This window comes from Camponotus vicinus, unplaced genomic scaffold, assembly GCF_025532165.1.
Source record: "Camponotus vicinus isolate PSW18456_S1 unplaced genomic scaffold, iyCamVici1.0 SCAF_8, whole genome shotgun sequence".
Lineage (NCBI taxonomy): Eukaryota > Metazoa > Arthropoda > Insecta > Hymenoptera > Formicidae > Camponotus > Camponotus vicinus.
The window spans coordinates 3212575-3235760 of NW_028141980.1; the positions used below are offsets into that span (position 1 = coordinate 3212575).

General features: G+C 37.3%; 1 protein-coding gene across 3 annotated transcripts in view; it reads right to left on the reverse strand.

The window, feature by feature from the left end:
• LOC145975617 (2-oxoadipate dehydrogenase complex component E1) overlaps positions 1 to 23186 on the reverse strand; it is a 330754-nt gene that overhangs the window by 168679 nt on the left and 138889 nt on the right. For all 3 annotated transcript variants that reach the window (XM_083106211.1, XM_083106214.1, XM_083106212.1), the window contains exon 7: positions 13305 to 13581. In XM_083106211.1, coding sequence (XP_082962337.1) covers positions 13305 to 13581 — 277 coding nt within the window. The remainder of the gene's footprint in view (positions 1 to 13304; positions 13582 to 23186) is intronic.

Consider the following 23186-nt stretch of genomic DNA (forward strand, 5'->3'; position numbering starts at 1 on the left):
CCGTAAAAGCGGCCACGCAGCTCGAGAAACCGTGTTACGTCATCTTCGCGTTGCAGACCGGAAGGAAGAACGTTCTATCGCAAGACGCTTCCAGATTCGACGCGTGCAATCTGACCAACGTAAAATGTATCTCAATTTCGACTTCTATCCGTACGACGATATAAATTTGGACTTCGATAAACACAAGATCGCCGTACTGTACGACGCGTACGCGCGATTTCGACGAACGTATTACAGATCCGAGAGCGACGAGACGCTCCTGACTATGAACAAATTTTTATACTGCGGTCCGCTCGTAGTGATAAATTGTACCCGCTAAAACGAAGCGGTCAAGAGCGCCACTGTGGACGTTCGTCTAGAATTCGACTGCAAAGACAACGTTCCTTCCAACACCACGGCGTATTGTCTCATCATTCACGATCGCGTGGTGGAGTACAATCCGCTGACGAACGTCGTGCGTAAGATCTTGTAAAACGACGCGTCGACTCGTCGAATGGAAGGAGGAGGAAGAGCGAGGCGAGGACGAGAGAGAGGGAATCGGAAACCGCGAAAACGTCGACGAGACTCTCGCTCGGGAGACGCGAATAAATGTTGGTCTCTCTCCCAACGATAACGGCGACGATTACGGACGATATCGCGACGCCGATCTTCATCGATCTGCAGGGTTTCGTCGTCAACGAGCGATTCATGACGAAGGAGGTGGCGATACTCGCGAACGGCCGAGATCTGACGCATCACATCTTTTGCGCTCTGATGTCGTGAAATCTGCTGACGAAGAGCGAGAAGTCGCAGGCCTGTTGGCTGACTCTGAATCACCACGAATTCCACTGGACCGATGGATACAGACACGCGAGGCAGATCGTCCGCGACGCGATATATCGCGCGTCGAGAGATCTCGAGTCGGACGTGACGGCGAGAACCTACGTCAAGGGTCATGAGAAGAAAAAGTGGTGACCGACATCGCGGGAGAAGTCGCGGAGCAACACGACCTGGCGATCGAGACCATCGACGCCGATTACGAGGACATCGGGCCACTGCGAACGCTAGCCGCGACGCGCTCCTATCGCTGCGCCTACCACGCGAAGAATTGCGCCTTAGAAAACGTGTGCAAACTGCACAACTGTGGTTAGAGAGACGCGACCAATTACGCGATATGTGAATAGAGATCTCATGCTCGCGTTAACGCGCGCGTATATGTAAATATATGTAGTGACCTGTGTATATGTGTATGTGTGTCCTATACGTTTCCTATATCAGCGATTAGTTTTTATACATACTCTTAACGACTAACTTTTTTATCACGCGTACGTTGATTTATCGCCTACCTCGAAAATAAGTGTCAACGTTCTTTCGTATCGCGCGCATGCGGTTAGACGCGTTCTCCGGCACTTCCTCCGGGACTTCCTCCGGAGCAATCGCGAATTTATCGTATCGCATTATGTTATCGCGTTAGCCTTCGATGCGAATGTAATACCTGACGATAGCAATATCGCGCCGTAGTTATATATTAACGCTAAAGGATTGTTTTCCCACAACAAGTTTGGAATTCGTGCAATTAAGACCCGTATAGTGAGAGCGATGGACGAATCCGCATTCAACAGAATCCTCGCGACCTGCGCAGCCTCCAAGTGGGCGAGCTTGTGGAAAATCATTTACTTAAGACGATTGATAGACGCTATATTGAATATAGCGGTAGTATGGAATGTGAGCGATTTTTTTATTCTTGCATTTTTAAAAATATACGATACTTCTTAATCGCGCGACAATTTTATTAGTTCGACGAGGAAGTGGAAATAAAGGGGTTCACAAATATACAACGTCGGCGCTGGCTGCAGAGGCAGAGACGTAAGCGACGAAAATTCATAGATATATTGTGGGCCGACAACCCTGCGTATCATAAATGGGAGAAATACAACGAGTTTCTCTTCATGGATATCTTTCGCTTGAGAAGATTGTTCGATATGGAACACCTCCGCCCCGATCACCCCGGCGATATTCCGGAAGCGATTCATCGACACGAGAATTTCAACGCGAACGACTTGATCGACTGCGAATTACACGCTCTGCTCTTCGGACTATACTACAACTTGTAGATTCGGCGAACGAAGCCGTCGTTCCATCTCTCTCTATCTCGCGCATCCGTCTAGCGTGTCCGTTCTACGTTCATAATCTATGTATGCGTGTGCTACGAATAAACGATGTATTACGAATACGACCTTGTCCTAGCGCTCTCGACCTATGTACCTATGTATGTATGTAATATGAATCGAACGGAATAAAAATTTTACACGAAATTTATCTCTCTCCTCAATTTACGTCGAATTTATCTCTCTCTTTCGTTAACATCGACTTTATCCCTATCTTTCCCTCGCACGCGTTCGAAACAACGCGAGTCGAAGGAAACGTTCGCGGTCGCCTATCGCTTATCGCTCTCTCCTAAGCGCGCGCGACTAGGACGTCGCAAATTGACGGAAACGTCCGCGGTCGCCTATCGCGCGCGCCTAACGCGTCGTATCTAGGAACGCTCCCAACGCGTCAATCTAAGGACGAACGCGCGCTCCATCCCCCTCTCGCTCGCGCCACCCCGTCCCTCTCGCTCGCTCTCCCGCTCGCGCCCTCTCCCCTCGCCCCACCCTCCGCCGCGTGACGTCACGACCCGCGCCATTTACCCACCCGACGGCGAGCGGCTCCCCTCGCCCTACTTACCCCCCCACGCTTCCCCTCTACTGACACCCTGCCCCTCAGATATCTCTCTCGCTCTTACGGCGCTCTCTCTCGCACCAATGGAAAAAGTGGCTCAGAAACGGTCTCTCCTCCCTACTATTATGATAAATATTATAATATTTTATATGTGTAATCAAAGTAAGACGACGCGTGCGATGGACATCCAAGTCTCGCGTCAGATGCGCGGCTTGTAAAGAAAAGTATATAATAACGCTACGATTCGAACATGTGTGTGTATATTCAGGAAAAAACATAATATATATTTAAAAAAATTAAGTCGAAGCTCATATTTTAAATATATTGATATTTATGCTTCTCATAGTCACCATCTTGAATCTGCCATTTTGAATTTAAATTTTGATGGTTTTGGAATCAGCACCCCCAAAAACCTATAAAACTGTCTTCGTATAAAACACATCTCTTTTAGAAAAGCCGGAGGTACGAAAGGGTTAAGAGAGAGGTATAACTTTTATTTGAAACTTTTTCTATCAAAATCAATATTTTTATTAAGATAATGAAAAGAATATACAAAAAAGCTATTTTTTCTTCATTTTGATCTTGAAGATGACCTTGTCAATTTTCATTGTCATCATGTTCATGTTCGTAATCAGCGCGTCGAAATGCATTAGTATGTAAAATTTCAGAGATATGCTCTTTTACCCTTTACATATTTTTAATTGACATATACAGGAGGGGCGTTTATACAATCTCCCGCAAAAAAAAACATAAGTAGAATTCGTTAAATCGAACTAAAAGTCACATATCATTTTGAAAAGCACCACGTAAAATTTCGAGAGGTTAAAGAAGATCGGCCAATCCATGCGAGTATAAGCGGGCGGCAAGAAAAGCCATCTCACTGTAACTTGATATTAGGCGCGCGGCGAAACGACGGGTGGGGCGTTCTCCAAAACATGATGGCAGCGCGCGGCGCTTTAGCGTTACGTTTGGTGAGTGTCCCGTCCACTGCTTTGCCGCGCGCCTAGTATCAAATGACAGTGGGACGGCTTTTCTCGCCATGTGCTTTTACTTACGCGAATTGGCCGATCATTTTTAATTAATATCTCGATATTTTACGTGGTTGCTTGCAAAATGGTATAAGACTTTTTAGTTTAGTTTAGCGAGATCTACTTATGTTTTTTTTAGCGGGAGATTGCACAGACGCCCTGTATATTTTTAAAGCAAGTATATTTTACTGACATATACAGGTTGTCCCATTTTAAGAAACGCACCTCGATGATTCTTCAACGAAGCATTTTCAGCAAAAATGTTTCAGACAAAAGTTGTATGGTTTCAAGGGGGACATAAGATGGTGTCATTAATTTGATCTTAAATAGTTACTTGAAGGTCACGTGAAGATCACCTTCAATTTTTTTAATAGAACCGCCTACCATTTTATTGCATATTCTTACAGCTCATCTCGAGAGCTTTCCAAAACACTATAATTAAGTTAGTTTTCATTAAGTACTTTCCGAGTTATGAGGCTTGAAATCATTTCTTAATTTTACATAATCCGTAAAATATCTTGTAAAATATTCATTTTTTGATTATTTTACCTTCATACTTTTATGTACAAAATAATGAGAGGAATCAATTGGTGTAAAGAAAATACATAGTTATTTTTAACAAAAAATATGTAATTGTTAATTGCAAATTACATATTTTTTCGTCGAAACAACTATGTGTTTTCTTTACACCAATTGATTCCTCTCATTATTTTGTACATAAAAGTATGAAGGTAAGATAATCGAAAAATGAATATTTTACAAGATATTTTACGGTTTATGTAAAATTAAGAAATGATTTCAAGCCTCATAACTCGGAAAGTACTTAATGAAAACTAACTTAATTATAGTGTTTTGGAAAGCTCTCGAGATGAGCTACAAGAATATGTAAAAGCATATACGGTATCCCATTTAAAAAGTTGAAGGTGACCTTTACGTGATCTTTAGGTGACTCTTCAAGGTCAAACTAATGGCACCTTCTTATGTCCCCCTCGAAACCATACAACTTTTGTCTGAAACATTTTTGCTGAAAATGTTTCGTTGAAGAATTATCGAGGTGCGTTTTTTAAAATGGGACACAATGTATATATTTTTTTATTTGACATATGTATTTTTCAAACAAAATACAATATTCAATCCAAGAAACGTAATAATGCTGCTGTTTACTGCCGTTATTCTTAATTTGCTACAAACTCCTGTTACAAATGAAGAAATAGAAGTAAAAGAGAAAATAGAAAATATGGTGTAATAAATGTTCGAGGAAAAATTTGGAATATGTGAAGAAAATTCTCTTAATTTTCAAAATTCTTTTGATATTCCAGAAACAGAATTAATAGCAGACAAAGAAGGAAATGAAGTATAAGAAGCATCATATTATGTGAAAGAAATGATATGTGTAAATGATGACATCCTAATTGAATATAAACAAGTGCTATTGAGTTTTGGAAATCTGCTGTTTCATGCTTATTGTATTTATATTGTTTATGGCATTTAAATATTTTTTTATTCTTTAAGTAACTAGCATATATCGTATTTCGTACCTCCCTTTTGAAATTTCCTCGTTCTTTGTGAGAAACTTGTTCAATAAAAAAGACGAAAATTTTATGTAATGACGTTTGTGTCTTTTCCAAAAGTTATAAGAAGTACCAGAAAACTTCTTCAGCACTCGAAAAAAATAAAAATTTATGTCGTAATTGTGATTTTACAAAGACAAAAATAAAATCATAAGAGAAATATAAAATAATAAATATATTTAAAATATCAATAAATACAAGAGCTTACGCATCCTTAATAATACATCATTAAACAATGTCACTTATTAAGCTAACGCTCATAAAACAACAATCTTTTATACTATTGCTCCAACAGATTGCTTCAGATATATTTATATTTGACTTTTGTCTTGATGTATGATATTTATTATATATTCAAATGTGTTTAGTTTTATATATATATATATATATATCTAGCACGATAAAAACTTCCGATAATTATATAGAATATATCTTTCAAATGTATCTGTTATTTTGTATTAGGGAAAAACAGGATGTGTTGAGCGAAGGATCGAGCGCATGGACAGACATGAATAGCGTATTTATGGAGAGGATATAATTAATTCTAGAAAATTATTTTTCGAAACATAACTTGGTAAATATTTACCTTTATACAGCCAGCCCCAAATGACTTGACCTTGACATATATTGTCAAGGTCACTGCTCTGAGTAACATCCAAAAGATTTTAGGCGTCGCTTGTTGTTTAAAAAATTATAAACAAAAGAAGTCACAAATTTCACGTAATCTTTAAACATCTTGTGCACTTAATGGAATGTTTTTTTGACATATACGCGGTTATTTAATTATTTATTTTACGTTTTTGATAAGAAATATTTAATAAATTATTCAGAAGTAGCGTGGAGTGGACCTCGCTTGATGTGGAAAGTTGCAAACCTATGTAAAACTGTACAATAATAGACCTTGTTTCACACTGACTCAGGGGTGATGTGGAGTGGACCTCGCTTCACGTGGAAAGTTGCAAACCTATGTGAAATCAAATCTATGTGGAACTGTACAATAAGGATTTATTATTGTATGTTTTCACATAGCTTTGCAACTTTCTACGTGAAGCGAGGTCCATCCCACATCACCCTTGAGTCAGTGCGAAACGAGGTCTATTATTGTACGCTTCCACATAGGCTTGCAACTTTCCACACAAAACGAGATCCTCAATTATAATCGATGTACATATACATATGTAAAGGTCAAAGAAATTGAGATGTTCTTCAATACGTTTATTTCTTTATAACTTTCAATACGATAGGTCTATTATTGTACATGGTGTCCAAAAATTCTGTAAACCTTATAAAACTTCTTTTGTTTGTAATTTTTTAATAAACAACGAACGATGCCTAAAACCTTTTGGATGTTACTCAGGGCGGCTGTTCTTCCGAAAACGATCATGCTTCGATTTGAGTCAAATTTTGTAAATAGGTTCCTTTTAGGTACAAAAGAAGTATACGAGAAGGATTTTTGGGGACTCGAAAATTAAGACACTTTTTAGGGAGTGGCTCATTGGCGCACCGTTCGATTGGACACGTTACATTTGCACACCGTTCATTTAGACACATATCTTTTGCGCACCATTCAATTGGACACAAAACTCAATTTTCCATAATTTAAAACATAGACGCATGTGTATGTAGAAGACTTGAAATTTTTATCAATTTATTAAATTCTTATTTTATAAACGAATAACAAATACAGTAAATTTGCGCACAGTTCGATTGCGCACAGTTCTTTTGCCCACAGTTCAATTGCGCACAGTTCTTTTGCCCACAATTCAATTGCGCACAGTTCTTTTGCCCACAGTTCTTTTGCCCACAGATCTTTTGCCCACAGTTCTTTTGCCCACAGTTCTTTTGCGCACAGTTCATTTCGATAGGGGTTCAACATTTAATACAATTTAAATTTATATAGAATTTAATACAATTTAATACAATTAAAAAATATCACAAATGTATGTGTACACACACGCGCGCGCGCGCGCGCGGGGGGAGTGCAGGGGGGCCTTCGGCCCCCCCTCCCGCAACCACCCCGCTGGTGGGTAAGGTGAACCTCGCTTTACAACTTACAGCATATATCCATTGTGGTTGTACGCAATTGAACTGTGTGCAAAAGAACTGTGCGCAAAAGAGCTGTGCGCAAAAGAACTGTGCGCAAAAGAACTGTGCGCAAAAGAACTGTACGCAAATTTACTGTATTTGTCATTCGTTTATAAAATAAAAAGTTAATAATGATAAATTCTTGAACGTCGCCAGTAGATAAAATAAATGGAAGTAATTTAATCAACCACACCGGCAATTTATTGATGGAAGATGTATCACAACGTTTCGACCATGAGTTTTGGTCCTTATCAAGTGAACTAAAATTATTACATATAATATAAACAATAAATGAATTACAATAAAATGTGACCAAAAAAAAGGGCTGATAAGGGTCAGGTCACAGTAATCATGGACAAAAGTGATTATGTGAGTAAGATGGAGGCTCTTTTGGGTGATCAATGTACTTACAGAAAATTGAACAAGGATCCGATCAGAAAATTAATCAATAGAATTAATACTATTATTAAGTCCTGGCGAAGTAATGATTTAATTAATGAGACTACATATAGAAAATTAAACTCTACTAATGGTAACTTGCCGCGGTGTTATGGTCTGCCTAAGATTCACAAAGCGGGTTTTCCACTACGGATTATTGTGTCATCACTTGGCAGTCCGTTATATAATGTTGCGCAATACATTCACGATATACTACAGATTTCGATTTTGGAACCTAAATCTCACATTAAGGATGATTGGACTTTTGCCAATAGTTTGAAAGATAAATTTATTAACGATGACGATTTAATGATTTCACTTGATGTTGCTGCACTTTTTACTAATATTCCTAAAGATTTAGTTGTAAATGGTGTTACTAAACGTTGGAATTATATTGCGCCTAACACTAATTTAACTTGTCTCAGTTTTTATACGCGATAGAAACGGTTTTGGATTCCACTAGTTTTTCATTTAATGGACAGTTTTACGAACAGATTTTTGGTAGCCCTATGGGGTCTCCCTTGTCACCTATTTTGGCAAATATCGTGATGGATGATCTAGAAACGCATTGCTTAAGTTTATTGAGTTTTGATGTGCCGCTGTATTATAGATATGTTGATGACATTTTTATCATTGTTCCACGCTCAAAAATTGACGAGATTATATCGACTTTCAATGACTATCATCAACGTTTGACATTTACACATAAAACTGAGTATGATTCGCGTATTAGTTTTTTGGACACGACTGTTATTCGCTCGGATGGTCGGCTTTTGACGGATTGGTACAGAGAACCTACTTGTTCTAATAGATACACTAATTTTTATTCCCAACATCCGTTTAAATATAAAATTAACACCATTTATAGCCTTGTTGACCGCGCAATTTTATTATCCGACGTTCGATTTCATTTTAAGAACATCGATATTATTAAACAGATTCTTTCCAATTGTTTTCCAACTCAAATTACTAACCGTTACGTTAAAAAAAGACTAGAATTTTTAAAACATCGCGACAATGTAAATATGAATATGGAATGTGATAAGGCGACTACACCATTTTACATTTCGTTACCGTTTGTAGAGGGCTTGAGTGATGAGATTAGTCGCCTTTTCAAAAATGTTGGTCTTAAGGTTGTCTATAATGTACCTAATAAACTGAATGCATTAATTAAACGTGGAAAAGATAGACTGCCTATTAATAACAGGACTGAAGTTGTTTACAAGTTAAACTGTAAAAATTGTAATATGTCATATATTGGCCAAACAAAAAGACATTTAGGCACTCGTATCAAAGAACATTGCAACAACATTAAATTGCACGAAAGCAATCTTTCTGTGGTTAGCAAACATAAATTGAAACTTAATCATGACTTCGATTGGTCAACACCGGTTATTCTGCATAATGAGAGACATATGAGAAAGAGAGAAATTGCTGAAATGTTTTTCATCAAAAAGTCTGACAACACTGTTAACTTACAAAAGGACACTGAAAGTTTAAACGATATTTATGATAGACTAATAAAGGTGGTTTAGTCTTTCTCGTTGTGTTGGATCGAGAGGTTGACATGACTTGACACAGTGATTTCTTTATTTCTCACCACGTATTAGTTACCTAAGATAATGTATGTATATAATTTTTTCTTTTTTCTCCTTCTTTTTTTTTTGGTCACATTTTATTGTAATTTATTTATTGTTTATATTATATGTAATAATTTTAGTTCACTTGATAAGGACCAAAACCCATGGTCGAAACGTTGTGATACATCTTCCATCAAAAAAGTTAATAAATTGATAAAAATTTCAAGTCTTCTACATACACATGCGTCTATGTTTTAAATTATGGAAAATTGAGTTTTGTGTCCAAAAGCAACGTGTCCAATTGAACGGTGCGCAAAAGATATGTGTCTAAATGAACGGTGTGCAAATGTAACGTGTCCAATCGAACGGTCCGCAATCTTATGTGTCTAATAGCACGGTGTGCAGTTGCAACGTGTCCAATTGTACTGTGCGCCAATGAAGGCTTCTCCACTTTTTAGGCCCTTTTTCGTAAAAGTGAATATTACCTTTAGACAGCTTGTTCCAAATGACTTTGCTATATATTGTCATGGTTATATTTTTGATTATTTTGGTTACTATATATATATTGTATTATATTGTTTATATTGTTTATATTGTTTATATTTGAGTGTATTATCGCATCCGAGATTCCATCAAAAAAACTTTCAGCTGATAGTCGGCGTCCTCTTGGACAATGGCTATCCTCTATTTTATATTTTCCATGTAATACGAGAGCGTCTGAAGTTGCTATTGGCCTTGAATCGGACAGGCTTGGAGCCCGACGAGGACCACCTTGAGAAAAGACCCTCTTCATATTTTACAATCCCATACATTCCAACGTTTTCGGAACAATTTAAGCGAGTTCTTCGTAATCATGACACGGGAGTTTCTTATTTTGGCTTAAATAAACTTCGTAATTTTGTCAAGGTTCATAAAGACATAATGCCAAAAGATTCGTGTAACAATGTAGTGTATAAAGTCTCGTGCAATGATTGCGATGCGTCATATGTCGGCCAAACTAGCAGACAGTTAAAAAAACAAATTTCTGAACACCGAAATCACATTCGACGAAATACGTCACAACCTTCGGTTATAACTAATCACAGACTGGAATTCGGTCATGATTTTAATTGGGAAGAATCTGAGATTTTGGACAGGGAGTCCTCGTTGAGCAAAAGGCTTGTCTCTGAAATGCTGTTTATCAAGCGCCAAAAGAATAGCTTGAATTTGCAGAGTGATACAGAGGGCTTGCATCATACATTTGCGACGATAATCGATAATTTATCGAAAATATGAGGCGTTCGTTCACGCGTCGGTATGTTTGTTATCGTTGAGTCAACTGCGCATGTCCTTGGTTGAGTCCATGTTTACGTCCTGACAACCGAGGACATATTTATACAGTTCGTCATCGAATCTCGAATCGACATGAGGCGCACAGCGGCATACTATATTATTAATTGTAAAAAGCGCGGAATCTGGTGAGCCATGCTTCTATTAATTTAAGCAAAAAAGCTTATTCACGTGTAATATCTTTCGGTATTTATTTTATTATTTTTACTCGATTTGTTAGATCTGCTGTGACGTCGCATAGCATAACTATAGTATATTTAATTGATTGTTGGAAGCAGAGCGCTTACTAGACCTCCGCGGGATGTAATTTAGCGTCACCTACGCGTCGAAAACAAATTCGTTTAATGTAACGCGTCACTATCTGTAATATATATTGTTAACATCGCGCTGAAGAAGGATCAAAAGATGATCCGAAACGTTCGCTTTGTTATTATAATGTATTTTTTAATAAACTAATATTGAAAAAAGAAAGAAGTGTTGTTGCTTCTCTGCGCTCCAACTACCGCGCGTTGGCTCTTATGCCATTTTCTTTTTAATTTTTTATATTGTTTACATTACTTGAGTTATTTGGGATCATAATATTCCAATGCGGTCCCTACCGGCGGGGTGGTTGCGGGAGGCCGCGGAGCGGGGGCGAGAGGATGATCCGTCCTCCGCTCCCATCCGCAGGAGGAGGGGAGGTACGAAGAAAAGGGCATATGCCCGGAGTTAACTTTCCCCGCACCTCCTCCAGTGGCGGGTCAAGGGGGACTCACTCCCCCTCGACTAGGGACTTGGGGGACGTGCTGTTGAGGGCGCAGACGTTCCTCCCTATAGGTCCCTCCCTGGAGGGGCGACGAAATTGCGTGGCCGCGTCTCGTCGTCATATTCGTCGAGGGTTGGGGTGTATAACACCCCAACATTTGGTAGGGACCCCTCTCTGTTAACTGGAGAAGGGTCTTGCATGCAGGGGGGTCGCGGCCGAGTGCGTAAGCGATCCCATGGCCCCCCAATCGCGCGCGATAGCGGCCATCATGGGGTTTTAGCAGATAGTCGAGGTTATCCCTCGGAGTCCCGCATAATCCCCGCCTTTCTCTAAGGGCAGGGGTATGCATTTTTCCATGTAAAAAAAAAAGGGTCCCCTTTTATGCAGGTTTACCGGTTCTATATAGATTTGCAACTTTTCACGCGAAGCGAGGTCCATACCACATCACCGCTGAGTCAGCGCGAAACGAGGTCTATTATTAAGTAAGATTTTACATAGGTTTGCAACTTTCCACACAAAGCGAGGTCCACACCACATCACCGCTGAGTTAGCGCGAAACGAGGTCTATTATTGTACGGTTTCATATAGGTACGGTTTCATATTATTAAGTAATTATAATTAAGGTTATTATTAAGTAAGGTTTTACATAGGTTTGCACCACCAATGAAAACTTATTGAAGGTTACTCAGGGTCATGATCTTGATCACATATGTCAAGGCCAAGGTCATTAATGAGGTTGCTGTTTTTCTAGATATTTACCGTTTCGAACAAGCTGTCTAAAGGTAATATTCACTTTTACGAAAAAGGGCTTAAAAAGTGCCTTAATTTTCGAGTCGCCAAAAATCCTTCTCGTATACTTCTTTTATACCTAAAAGGAACCTATTTACAAAATTTGACTCAAATCGGAGCATGATCGTTTTTGGAAGAATCGCCCTCAGGGCAATGACCTTGACAATATATGTCAAGGTCAAATCATTTGGAGCTTGCTGTGTAAAGGTAAATATTTACCACCAACTTTTTACAAAGGGGTGTTTTACCCCCTAGACGTGCGTATGAGCACGTATAAGAAAATATGTACCTTGTTTTTGTCTAGAAAACATCATATTAAAAGCTCATCAAAATCAGAGGGAGACACTTCCGTGCATTTCCTTGTTAGATTTATATATTTTCATCTAATGTACACTGTTCGAAAAGTTGCGAACTACCATTCTATAATATGTCATGAATTTATCTTGTACTGTTAATTTACTTTAGCCTATCTTCAAGAACGAAATAAAAAAAAGTGCACGGTGTGACTAGATTCTTTATATAATATTCGATCGATTTTACATTACGATCAATCACACACACAGCCGAGTGTCCATTGTCTCGAGTTCGGTGCATAGCAAGAATACAGCGCGTGCATCGTTGTGCGCGATACTCTTGTATTTTCATTTATATCTTCATCATTTTTATGAGTACTTAATGTTTTGAACCATTAATTTTTAAATTGTACAATTTCAGCCAATAAAATAATCGATTTTTTTTATTCGACAAAATGTAACTTCTTAATTATTATTAATAATTTACGAATATAATATATTCGAATATAATAAAATATATATAGAATATAATAATAAATTATTAGTCATTTACGCATAGATGACACTTTAAACATATTCTATGATGACTAGTTTATTAATTTTTCAAGAACTTCCCTATTATATTATTAGTATTTTGATTCCTAAATTCGTAAATATAATAATAAAATAAAGTGATAAAATAAGGATATATAAGATAATGTGTATATTTGTGTATTCTTATATATATCATTAATAAATTTACTTACTAAGTTTGGTGGTACTTGAACACTTTTTTTTCCCAGGAATTGTAACAAATGCAAATCAACTCCAGTATCCCATTGTGTTATATTGGCTTCGGCTTGTTTTATTCCCGTCCATCTTCCATTAAGATATGACGTGGCTAGCTGTCGCGACATATTTTCCATAGATTCTTTTAAAGCCTTATTTAATAATGTGGTATGGCTTTTGATAGTATTTTTAACAATTTCTTGAGAAAGAATATTGGCATTTATGAGTTTCTCCACATATTGATCTGGTATAGATCTGAATTAAAAAAAAATTTTTTTACAATATTAATGATTCATATTACATATTAAAAACATATACACACATTAATCCTTTCGGTGGCAAAATTTCACTGTTTGTGCCTTTATGGGCAAGAAAAAGAGTATTTTAAAAATACTTATCCGATTTTAAAAATATTTATCTAGATAAGTATTTAGGAGTTTCTTATGGTGTTTTCGAGTGGTCGAGTTTAATCGCTCCGGGGTAGTTTACTAGACGTTATTGACCAATCACAGCTATTTTTCTAAAGAATGTATGGTTACATTCTTCTGAAGACTAGTTATGATTGGTCAATGACGTCTAGTAAACTACCCCGGAGCGATTAAACCCGACCACTTGGAAACGCCATTAGATTGCTGAATACGAATTCTAAATCAAAATTCAAAATGTCGGATCCAATACGACGAAAAATATCAAAATCTGATTGGATGTTTTCTAACTAACGACACAGAGGACACAGTGTAACATTGGCCGCATTCAGCGGATCAACCGCTAAGTAGCAATCGAACATGATTGGTTTCTACTTTCAGGTGCGACCAATCAGCGGCGAATTACATCGGAAAATTTAGTAATGTTGTCCAACTGTTGAGTCCGCTAAATGCGGCCATTGTGTTCACCACGATGAATTCCAACTACGACACAGAGTTACACTGCCTGACATAGTAAAATGCTAAGTATAAGCCAATGTTACCAATTGTAAGAAATATAGATATTGGTAATTATGCATAAAGAGGGACCACCCTCGCACAAATGTATCATTGATATATGTTGTCAAGGTCATATCTCTAATTAATATTCTGAAGGTTTTAGCCGGCGATCGTTCTTTATTCAAAAGTTATTAAAGTATTTATGCATAAAAGGGGCCCCGATTTGCTTTATTTTTAAATATACTATAAGAGAGATCTTCCCGAGTAATTTCGTATATATGTATAAGGGTCGGACTCAAATAGCTTTGGAGATATAGGCTGAAAAAGGATAAAAATAATAAATACAAAAATAAGGTAAACCTTCGGAAAACTCACCTATATGAAATAATGGGTAAGAATACCCAATTCTTACGTATTTTTACCTTCTGAACACGAATATGAAACTTAAAAATGGCAGACGAACTCGCAAGTTGAAGAAAAACGCAAAAAAGGTAAATTAGATGTAAATAAAAAAAGGTAAACAATTCAAATTTATATAGAATTTAATACAATTTAATACAATTAAAAAATATCACAAATGTATGTGTACACACATACACACACACATGCGGGGGGAGCAAGGGGGGCCGAAGGCCCCCCTTCCGCAACCACCCCGCCGGTAGGCAAGGTGGACCTCGCTTTACAACTTACAGCATATATCCATTGTGATTGAACTCTTCGCATTGCGTCCCCTACCGGCGGGGTGGTTACGGAAGGCCCCTCTTGCATCCCCCGCGCGCGCGCGCGCGCGTGTGTGTGTGTGTGTACACATACATTTGTGATATTTTTTAATTGTATTAAATTCTATATAAATTTAAATTGTTTATCTTTTTTTATTTAACTTTAATTTACCATTATTTTACCTTTATTTTACTTTAATTTACCGCCATTTTTAAGTTTCATATTCGTGTTCAGGAGGTAAAAATACGTAGGAATTGGGTATTCTTACCCATCATTTCATATAGGTGGATTTTCCGAAGGTTTACCTTATTTTTGTATTTATTATTTTTATCCTTTTTCAGCCTATATCTCCAAAACTATTTGAGTCCGACCCTTATACATATATACGAAATTACTCGGGAAGATCTCCCCTATATCATATTTAAAAATAAAGCAAATCGGTGAACAAATAAAGTAGAATCTTTATGTCAATATTACTCACATTTATTTGTTAATAACTTTTGAATAAGGAACGACCGCCGGCTAAAACCTTCAGAATGTTAATCAGGGATAACATCTTCACAACATACGTCAATAACACATTTGTGCGAAGGTGGGCCCTTTTTATGCATAATTACATATATATATATATATATATATATGGGACATTCTCTGTCAACGGGAGACCCCCCCTGTCCATTTTTTGTATCGACCTAGGAAGTTCATCCGGGGCGCAAATTGTAGTTTGATGCATGTACTTTTACATGTCGTCTGGCACTTTTCAGAAATCAAGATGGCTGCCCCAATATGGCAGCGGAAAGTCCGTGAAGCAATGGAAAAATCGAGTCGTGACTTGTAATATGTGAAACAAACGATTGTAGGAGCTTCAAAATAATTATTTAGGGGGTTTCAAGGTCTCTGAATACAAATCCGTGGTCAGAATTTCGCAATTCAAAATGGCGGATCCAATATGGCGAAGAACTACTAAACAGTACCTTAACATGTGTCACGCATCACCTGAATCGGCTCCGAAACCATTAGTCTAAGATTTTTAGAGTTGCTGATTACAAATTTTGAGTTGGAATTTGGGAATTCAAAATGACGGATCCAGTCAGTGAAGGCAAGAGCATGACGTGATCCAGCCAATTAAGGCACGATTTTGGAGGGATCCAGCCTGTGAAAGAAAGAGCATGACGGCGGTAACTGTGGAAAATAATGTCGAATTTTACTCTACGTATGAAAGATGCTTTTTCTTTTTACAAAGAGTTAGAGAACCTTCTAATAACTTCTTGTTTATGTGTGATTTCAAAACAGTGATTTTTCAGTATTTGTGGAACTGGATGTGCTGTTTCAAATCTTTTGTTCAGCTTCCTTCTCATCTTATTTGTTCGACTTCGGTAAAGCCGAAAATCCTGATATTTTTTAAATAATTCGTCGCCCATTTGAACAAAGCTTCAAACGATAAAATGGCTTCCGATGGTTTTGCAGTAAGGCTGGCTCTATATGCTTCTCTCTTAAATGTTGCGCCGAGACCGTCATACCCACTTTTTCCATGGGCAGTTGCGCTAAAGTGCCATTCTGCTTCTACGCCAAAATCGTCTTTATGATGAATCAGATTCGCAATTTGAAATCTGTTTTTAAAATGTTGTTTCGCGCCATCAGTCATGTAGATTATTTTCTTCACTCTGCTAATACGTTTTCTTATTTCTGGAATGAGCAAGTTCTGAACTGTATAAACTGCGGCTGTATCATGTTTCAAGCTGTTCGAAAGAAAAATGCAACTCGTATGCTTTAATTGTGATTCTTCTCGATAATAATAAATAACAGGGAAGACGGTGCACTGGTTATTATTAAAATGAAACGCTTGTGATGCGTCCTGAGCTGTGCATGTATAATTTTCCGAAAAGTCGAACATGACAATAACTTCGTCTTGAGCAAGATTTTGTTTCTTCTCAGAAAGGAATAGTGATTGCTGTTTAGCTATAAACGAGTGCGGTTTCAATACCACCAACTTACTACATAGTTCATCTACAAAATCAATAGCTTGTACCTTAATTGTGTGCAGGGTACATCTGTCAGTGGAAGTCCAAGAACTATATTCGAAATCGGTAACAGCTGCATCATCTGGTATTCTGAGTAATCTTGAAGAAAAATCACCAATGCTTGGACATTTATTGCATTCGTTCAGATGACATTTAGGACCTGGATTGCTACACATTATGAGTTTCAAGCAATCTTTGTAATCACAAATTGCTTCATCAGAGTTGTTTGTTAATCTTTTTATGTCGATTGCATCTAACATGAATTTGCAATTCTGATGAATAGTACAGACATATACACTATGCGTTCCACTACTTCCTGGCAAGACACAGTGTTTCAGACGCAGTTTAGCGAATGTGCTAAAACCTACCGATGTTTTCGGATGCGATTCCTTAAACGCAACATACAAGTCATTCAAATTCAAGAGCAACAGCTTCTTTTGTACTTTCATTCGTTCTCCATTCACGCTCACTGATACACAGTCCTTAATGCCCGGAAGCATCCTGCTGTTCGAGTCGCTTTCATAAAATTCGAATATTTGCTCAATAATTGACGAAGATAAGGACTTACCGCTCTTCGCCATTACCTCTGGTAAAATTCCCTGAGCAGCTCGAAGCTCTTTAGCTTTTTTCGCCAACTGCCATCAAGTGCCAAATTCTTTAGATATCTTATTGACGCTCCAAGATTCTGGAGCTATCGTTAAGATCTTCAATTTTAGAGGATCACTTCCTATGAGACTTGAAAATTTGTCTTTCAATCCCGTCAACAACTCTTCTAATTCAATTTCTCGGACAGATCGAGACTGATTTTCATCTTCAACAGAATCTTCAGCATCAAATTCTGAGGACTTCTGTAAGAAATAAGAGATACCACTGGTATCTTGTGTAGATTGATTGATATTTTGTGAATCAGACTTACACATTTTCCTACAATTAGCACATACACTACAATCCTGCGGTAAATGGGAGGAAACATTTGCAACATTGACTTTGATATGGTGCGAAAATTTTTTCCAACATGACCTTTTTCGCCAGACTTTCTGAAGGGACACATACATCGATCTTTTCGAGAGTAATCTGACATGATGGATAAATTCTGTTGGATGCGACTAACGTGAAGGAAATCCAATATAAAGCGAGGTCTTTGAGCCCTGAAAAGGACTAATGTTCAGTGAACTTAAAGTAAGTACTAGCTCTCAAAATAACTGATGAGAAGTAGTTCTGAGAACTGATGTTAAATAATCCTAGGAAAATCTTGAAACGACCTGCCGTTTTTAAACGCGCGGACTAGCTCGCCGGTGTCAGGGTGCGTTTTAGGAAGGTCCGGAGATAAAGAAGACATGCGTTTTTGTAAATCTCTACCCCATTTGTCGTCCGGATGGCCGGACTAGGAAACGGTGCGTGATCAGCACCGAGACAATACTCGGTAGAGAACTTGCTCGGTTCAGAACTTGCTCATTCCAGAAATAAGAAAACGTATTAGCAGAGTAAAGAAAATAATCTACATGACTGATGGCGCGAAACAACATTTTAAAAACAGATTCCAAATTGCGAATCTGATTCATCATAAAGACGATTTTGGCGTAGAAGCAGAATGGCATTTTAGCGCAACTGCCCATGGAAAAAGTGGATATGACGGTCTCGGCGCAACATTTAAGAGAGAAGCATATAGAGCCAGCCTTACTGCAAAACCATCGGAAGCCATTTTATCGTTTCAAGCTTTGTTCAAATGGGTGACGAATTATTTCAAAAATATCAGGATTTTCGGCTTTACCGAAGTCGAACATAATAAGATGAGAAGGAAGCTGAACAAAAGATTTGAAACAGCACATCCAGTTCCACAAATACTGAAAAATCCCTGTTTTGAAATCATACACAAACAAGAAGTTATCATTAGAAGGTTCTCCAACTCTTTGGAAAAAGAAAAAGTATCTTTCATAAACGTAGAGTAAAATTCGACATTATTTTCCACAGTTACCGCTGTCATGCTCTTTCCTTCACAGGCTGGATCCCTCCAAGATCTTGCCTTAATTGGCTGGATCACGTCATGATCTTGCCTTCGCTGACTGGATCCCTTGAAGATCTTGCTTTAATTGACTGGATCACGTCATGCTCTTGCCTTCACTGGCTGGATCCGTCATTTTGAATTCCCGAATTCCAACTCAAAATTTGTAATCAGCAACTCTAAAAATCTTAGACTAATGGTTTCGGAGCCGATCCAGGTGATGCGTGACACATGTTAAGGTACTGTTTAGTAGTTCTTCGCCATATTGGATCCGCCATTTTGAATTGCGAAATTCTGACCACGGATTTGTATTCAGGGACCTTGAAAATAATGAAACCCTAAATAATCATTTTGAAGCTCCTGCAACCGTTTGTTTCACATATTACAAGTCATGACTCGATTTTTCCATTGCTTCACGGACTTTCCGCTGCCATATTGGGGCAGCCATCTTGATTTCTGAAAAGTGCCAGACGACATGTGAAAGTACATGCATCAAGCTACAATTTGCGCCCCGGATGAACTTCCTAGGTCGATACAAAAAATGGTCAGGGGGGTCTCCCGTTGACAGAGAATGCCCCATATATACAGGGTGAGCCATTTTAATTAACGCACGCAATTATTTCGGAAACAAAGCATTTTAGAGAAAAATGTTTCAGACAAAAGTTTTATGGTTTCGAGGGGGCCATAAGATGGTATCATTGGTTTTACCTTGAAGAGTCATTTGAAGGTCACATGAAGGTCACTTCAATTTTTTTAAATGGAACACCCTATATATTTTTGCACACTCTTGTAGCTTATCTCGAGAGCTTTCCAAAACACTATAATTAAGTACCTTTTCGTTAAGTACTTTTTGAGTTATGAGGCTTGAAATAATTTCTTAATTTTACATAAACCGTAAAATATCTTGTAAAATATTCATTTTTCGATTATCTTACCTTAATACTTTTATGCACAAAATAATGTGAGAAATCGATTGGTGTAAAGAAAACACATAATTTTTTCGGAGAAAAAATATGTAATTGTTAATTGCAAATTACAGTGTAATTTTCTATCGAGAGTAGGAACTGTACGTTTTCTCTTTCTATGTGTTTCGTGCGTTGATGATGACGGTGACGATAATGATAAAAACGTTTCTTAATTGAAAATTTTCATATTTCGATTTTGCGTTATGATATCTCCGTTTATAGATCACGCAGCACAAAAATAAAGATACTTTTTTTATACAATTCAAACTCGCTCTATCGATTAAGGCTAGTAAGAATTCGATCCGTTCAGCTGTTATTGAAATCCGATAATCTGAGTTACTCTCAACTGTCCGACTCGCGTATAGATACACGGAGGGTCACGCTAATGCTTCGCATGAACTTGGCGCGAGACACTACCGTGTCTCTTGATTTACGTATACTTCTTTGTACAATCTTAATTCTATTAAAGTTCTGTTGTTCTTTACAAAAGGAGTTGTTTATTTCGCGAATGCAAGTAATATTAGAAATTCCGATATGCCAATCGATTCTTTCACGTGCGTTCGATATATCGATTCCGATGCATGGACGCAACATTTATTATAATACATAACGTCAGTTAGTAATAAAAATTCCGTAAACAAAATATAAGTAAATATTATTTTAATTTATTATTTGTAATCTATATTCATTGTAAAAGTGTATATATATGAAAAGTGAAATGTAAAAAATATATAAAAAATAATATTTCTTTTTTATTTTATAGAATATCTAAACTTGAGAAAAAAAATTATTTACTTACTTTTTTATATTTTATTTTTCACAGATAATCTTCAACAATGACGCAAATCGCAAATAATAAGTTAAAATAATACTTCTATTTTGTTTTTGGAATATTTCACATGATAAAACTTTAGAAAAAGACACCAGGGTCGAATCGTCTTGGCCTTGACACATGTTGTCAAGGTCACTGCCCTGAGTAATATTCAAAAGATTTTAACCGTCGCTCGTTGTTTATTAAAAAGTCATTAACAAGAATTTCCAAGAATTATATGCAATATGCGACTATACGAATTCCTAAGCAATGTTGATTTGACTTCTAAGAAGGTCAAGGTTATTTTAACTTTCTATGCAAAGAGGTCCACTTCACACCACCCCTGATTCAGTGCGAAACGAGGTCTATTATTGTATGGTTCCACGTGGGTTTACAACTTTCCATGCGAAGCGAGATCCACCCCACACCACCCCTGAGTCAGCGCGAAACGAGGTCTATTACTGTACAGTTCCACATAGATTTGCAACTTTTTATGCGAAGCGAGGTCTACCCCATACTACCCCTGAGTCAGTGCGAAACGAGGTCTATGATTCCTCGCTTCGCATGGAAAGTTGCAAACCCAAAATGGCCCACCCTGTATGTATTTACATATATGTATATATATATATATATATATATATATATATACAGGGTGTCAGGCAATTTTTGATCTTCACGAAGTAAGAAGGTAGATTGGCTCAAATTAAGAAGGAAGGTACTATACTGCGATTACTATACTACTATACTACTATTTTGCGATATTCGCAATAATTAACGAAAAATTAATTAAAGAAGATCGGCCAATGCGCGTGGCTAGAAGCACACGACGGCGAAGGCGGTCTGACTGTAACATAATGGCGGCGCGCGGCGAAGCAGTGATTGGGGAGGGGAGGAGCGATGAGTGTGTAAGCGCGTGGCGAAGGCTACTCCCCTCCCCAATCACCGCTTCGCCGCGCGCCGCCATTACGTTACAGTCAGACCGCCTTCGCCGTCGTGTGCTTCGAGCCACGCGCATTGGTCGATCTTCTTTAATTAATTTTTCGTTAATTATTGCGAATATCGCAAAATAGTATAGTAACTTCCTTCTTAATTTGAGCCAATCTACCTTCACACTTCGGGACTGTCAAAATTTCCCTGCCACCCTGTATAATTATTTTTGATTATATATAAATAGATCGAATTATGCATCATTTATAATATATAAAACATTTGGCCCAATAAATTAAATAATAATATAATTTATCTATTTAAATAATATTAAATTGAATAATAATATAATTTATCTATTTAAATAATATTAAATTGAATAATAATATAATTTATCTATTTAAATAATATTAAATTAAATAATAATATAATTTATCTATTTCATATAAATTTTACATAAAAATTTCATATAAAAATTTTATTTATATTTATACTTGCATATTTACTTGCATTTATACTTGCACTTTACATTTTAAATAGGTAACGGACGGTTTATTTTCGTTTACTCGCCGGACATTTACTTGTCCGACTTATAAAATCAATTTAATATCTGAAGCAATGAGATCAGAAATTAAATTGGACAGTATATCTTTAATCTTATTTGTTACTCTTTACAAACTTTATATAATTCTCATAACTAAAACTTATATACGAGAAAGATACCGCATCGCACGTCACGTAGCGGTAAACGAACGAACTAACGCATCCTTGTATGCTCGCGCGAAACTTTGACGTCCAAGACTGGACATCTTATGGATGCCCAAATATTTGCCGTTAACGGATGTCTCGAATCGTATGATGAACGTGCGGACGTAAAATGGACATAAAATGGACGTCCATAGGATGTCCTGTGCTATCTGGGGATTTAAATCGAGATCTGTATCACATCGTGGATATTTAATGTGCCCGTGAATAATTTTCCGATCAACAAGAAAATCTATTAATTTATTTTTATCCTTAACAATAGTGAGGAATTCATGTAGTCGCATGTTGAAAGCTGTTAGCGAACTGTGAAAAATAAGTGAAACCGATTGTTGACAACACATTTATGACCATGGAGCTATAGAAGATGTCAAATAGATCATTACATTGTAAACAAACATCATATACAACATATGTATAACATTCTTAATAATAGTCTATAATGCTTAAGAGAAGCGTTATAAGTGACAAACCTTAACTTGTTATATCTTCTAAACTAATGCCGTCCCCCATTTATTTTTTGCGAGGAATTACTTATGACAACCTCTTTAAACAACGGCGATAAAATCGATGCTGTGTAACCTTTTATACACTTTTAGCAATATTTTTTGGGTAAACCTGCCTAAAAAGGGACCCCTCGTATGATTTTGATCTTGACATATGTTGTCAAGGTCATCCTCCTGAGTAATATTCTAAAGGTTTTAGCCGTCGGTCGTTGTTTATTAAAGA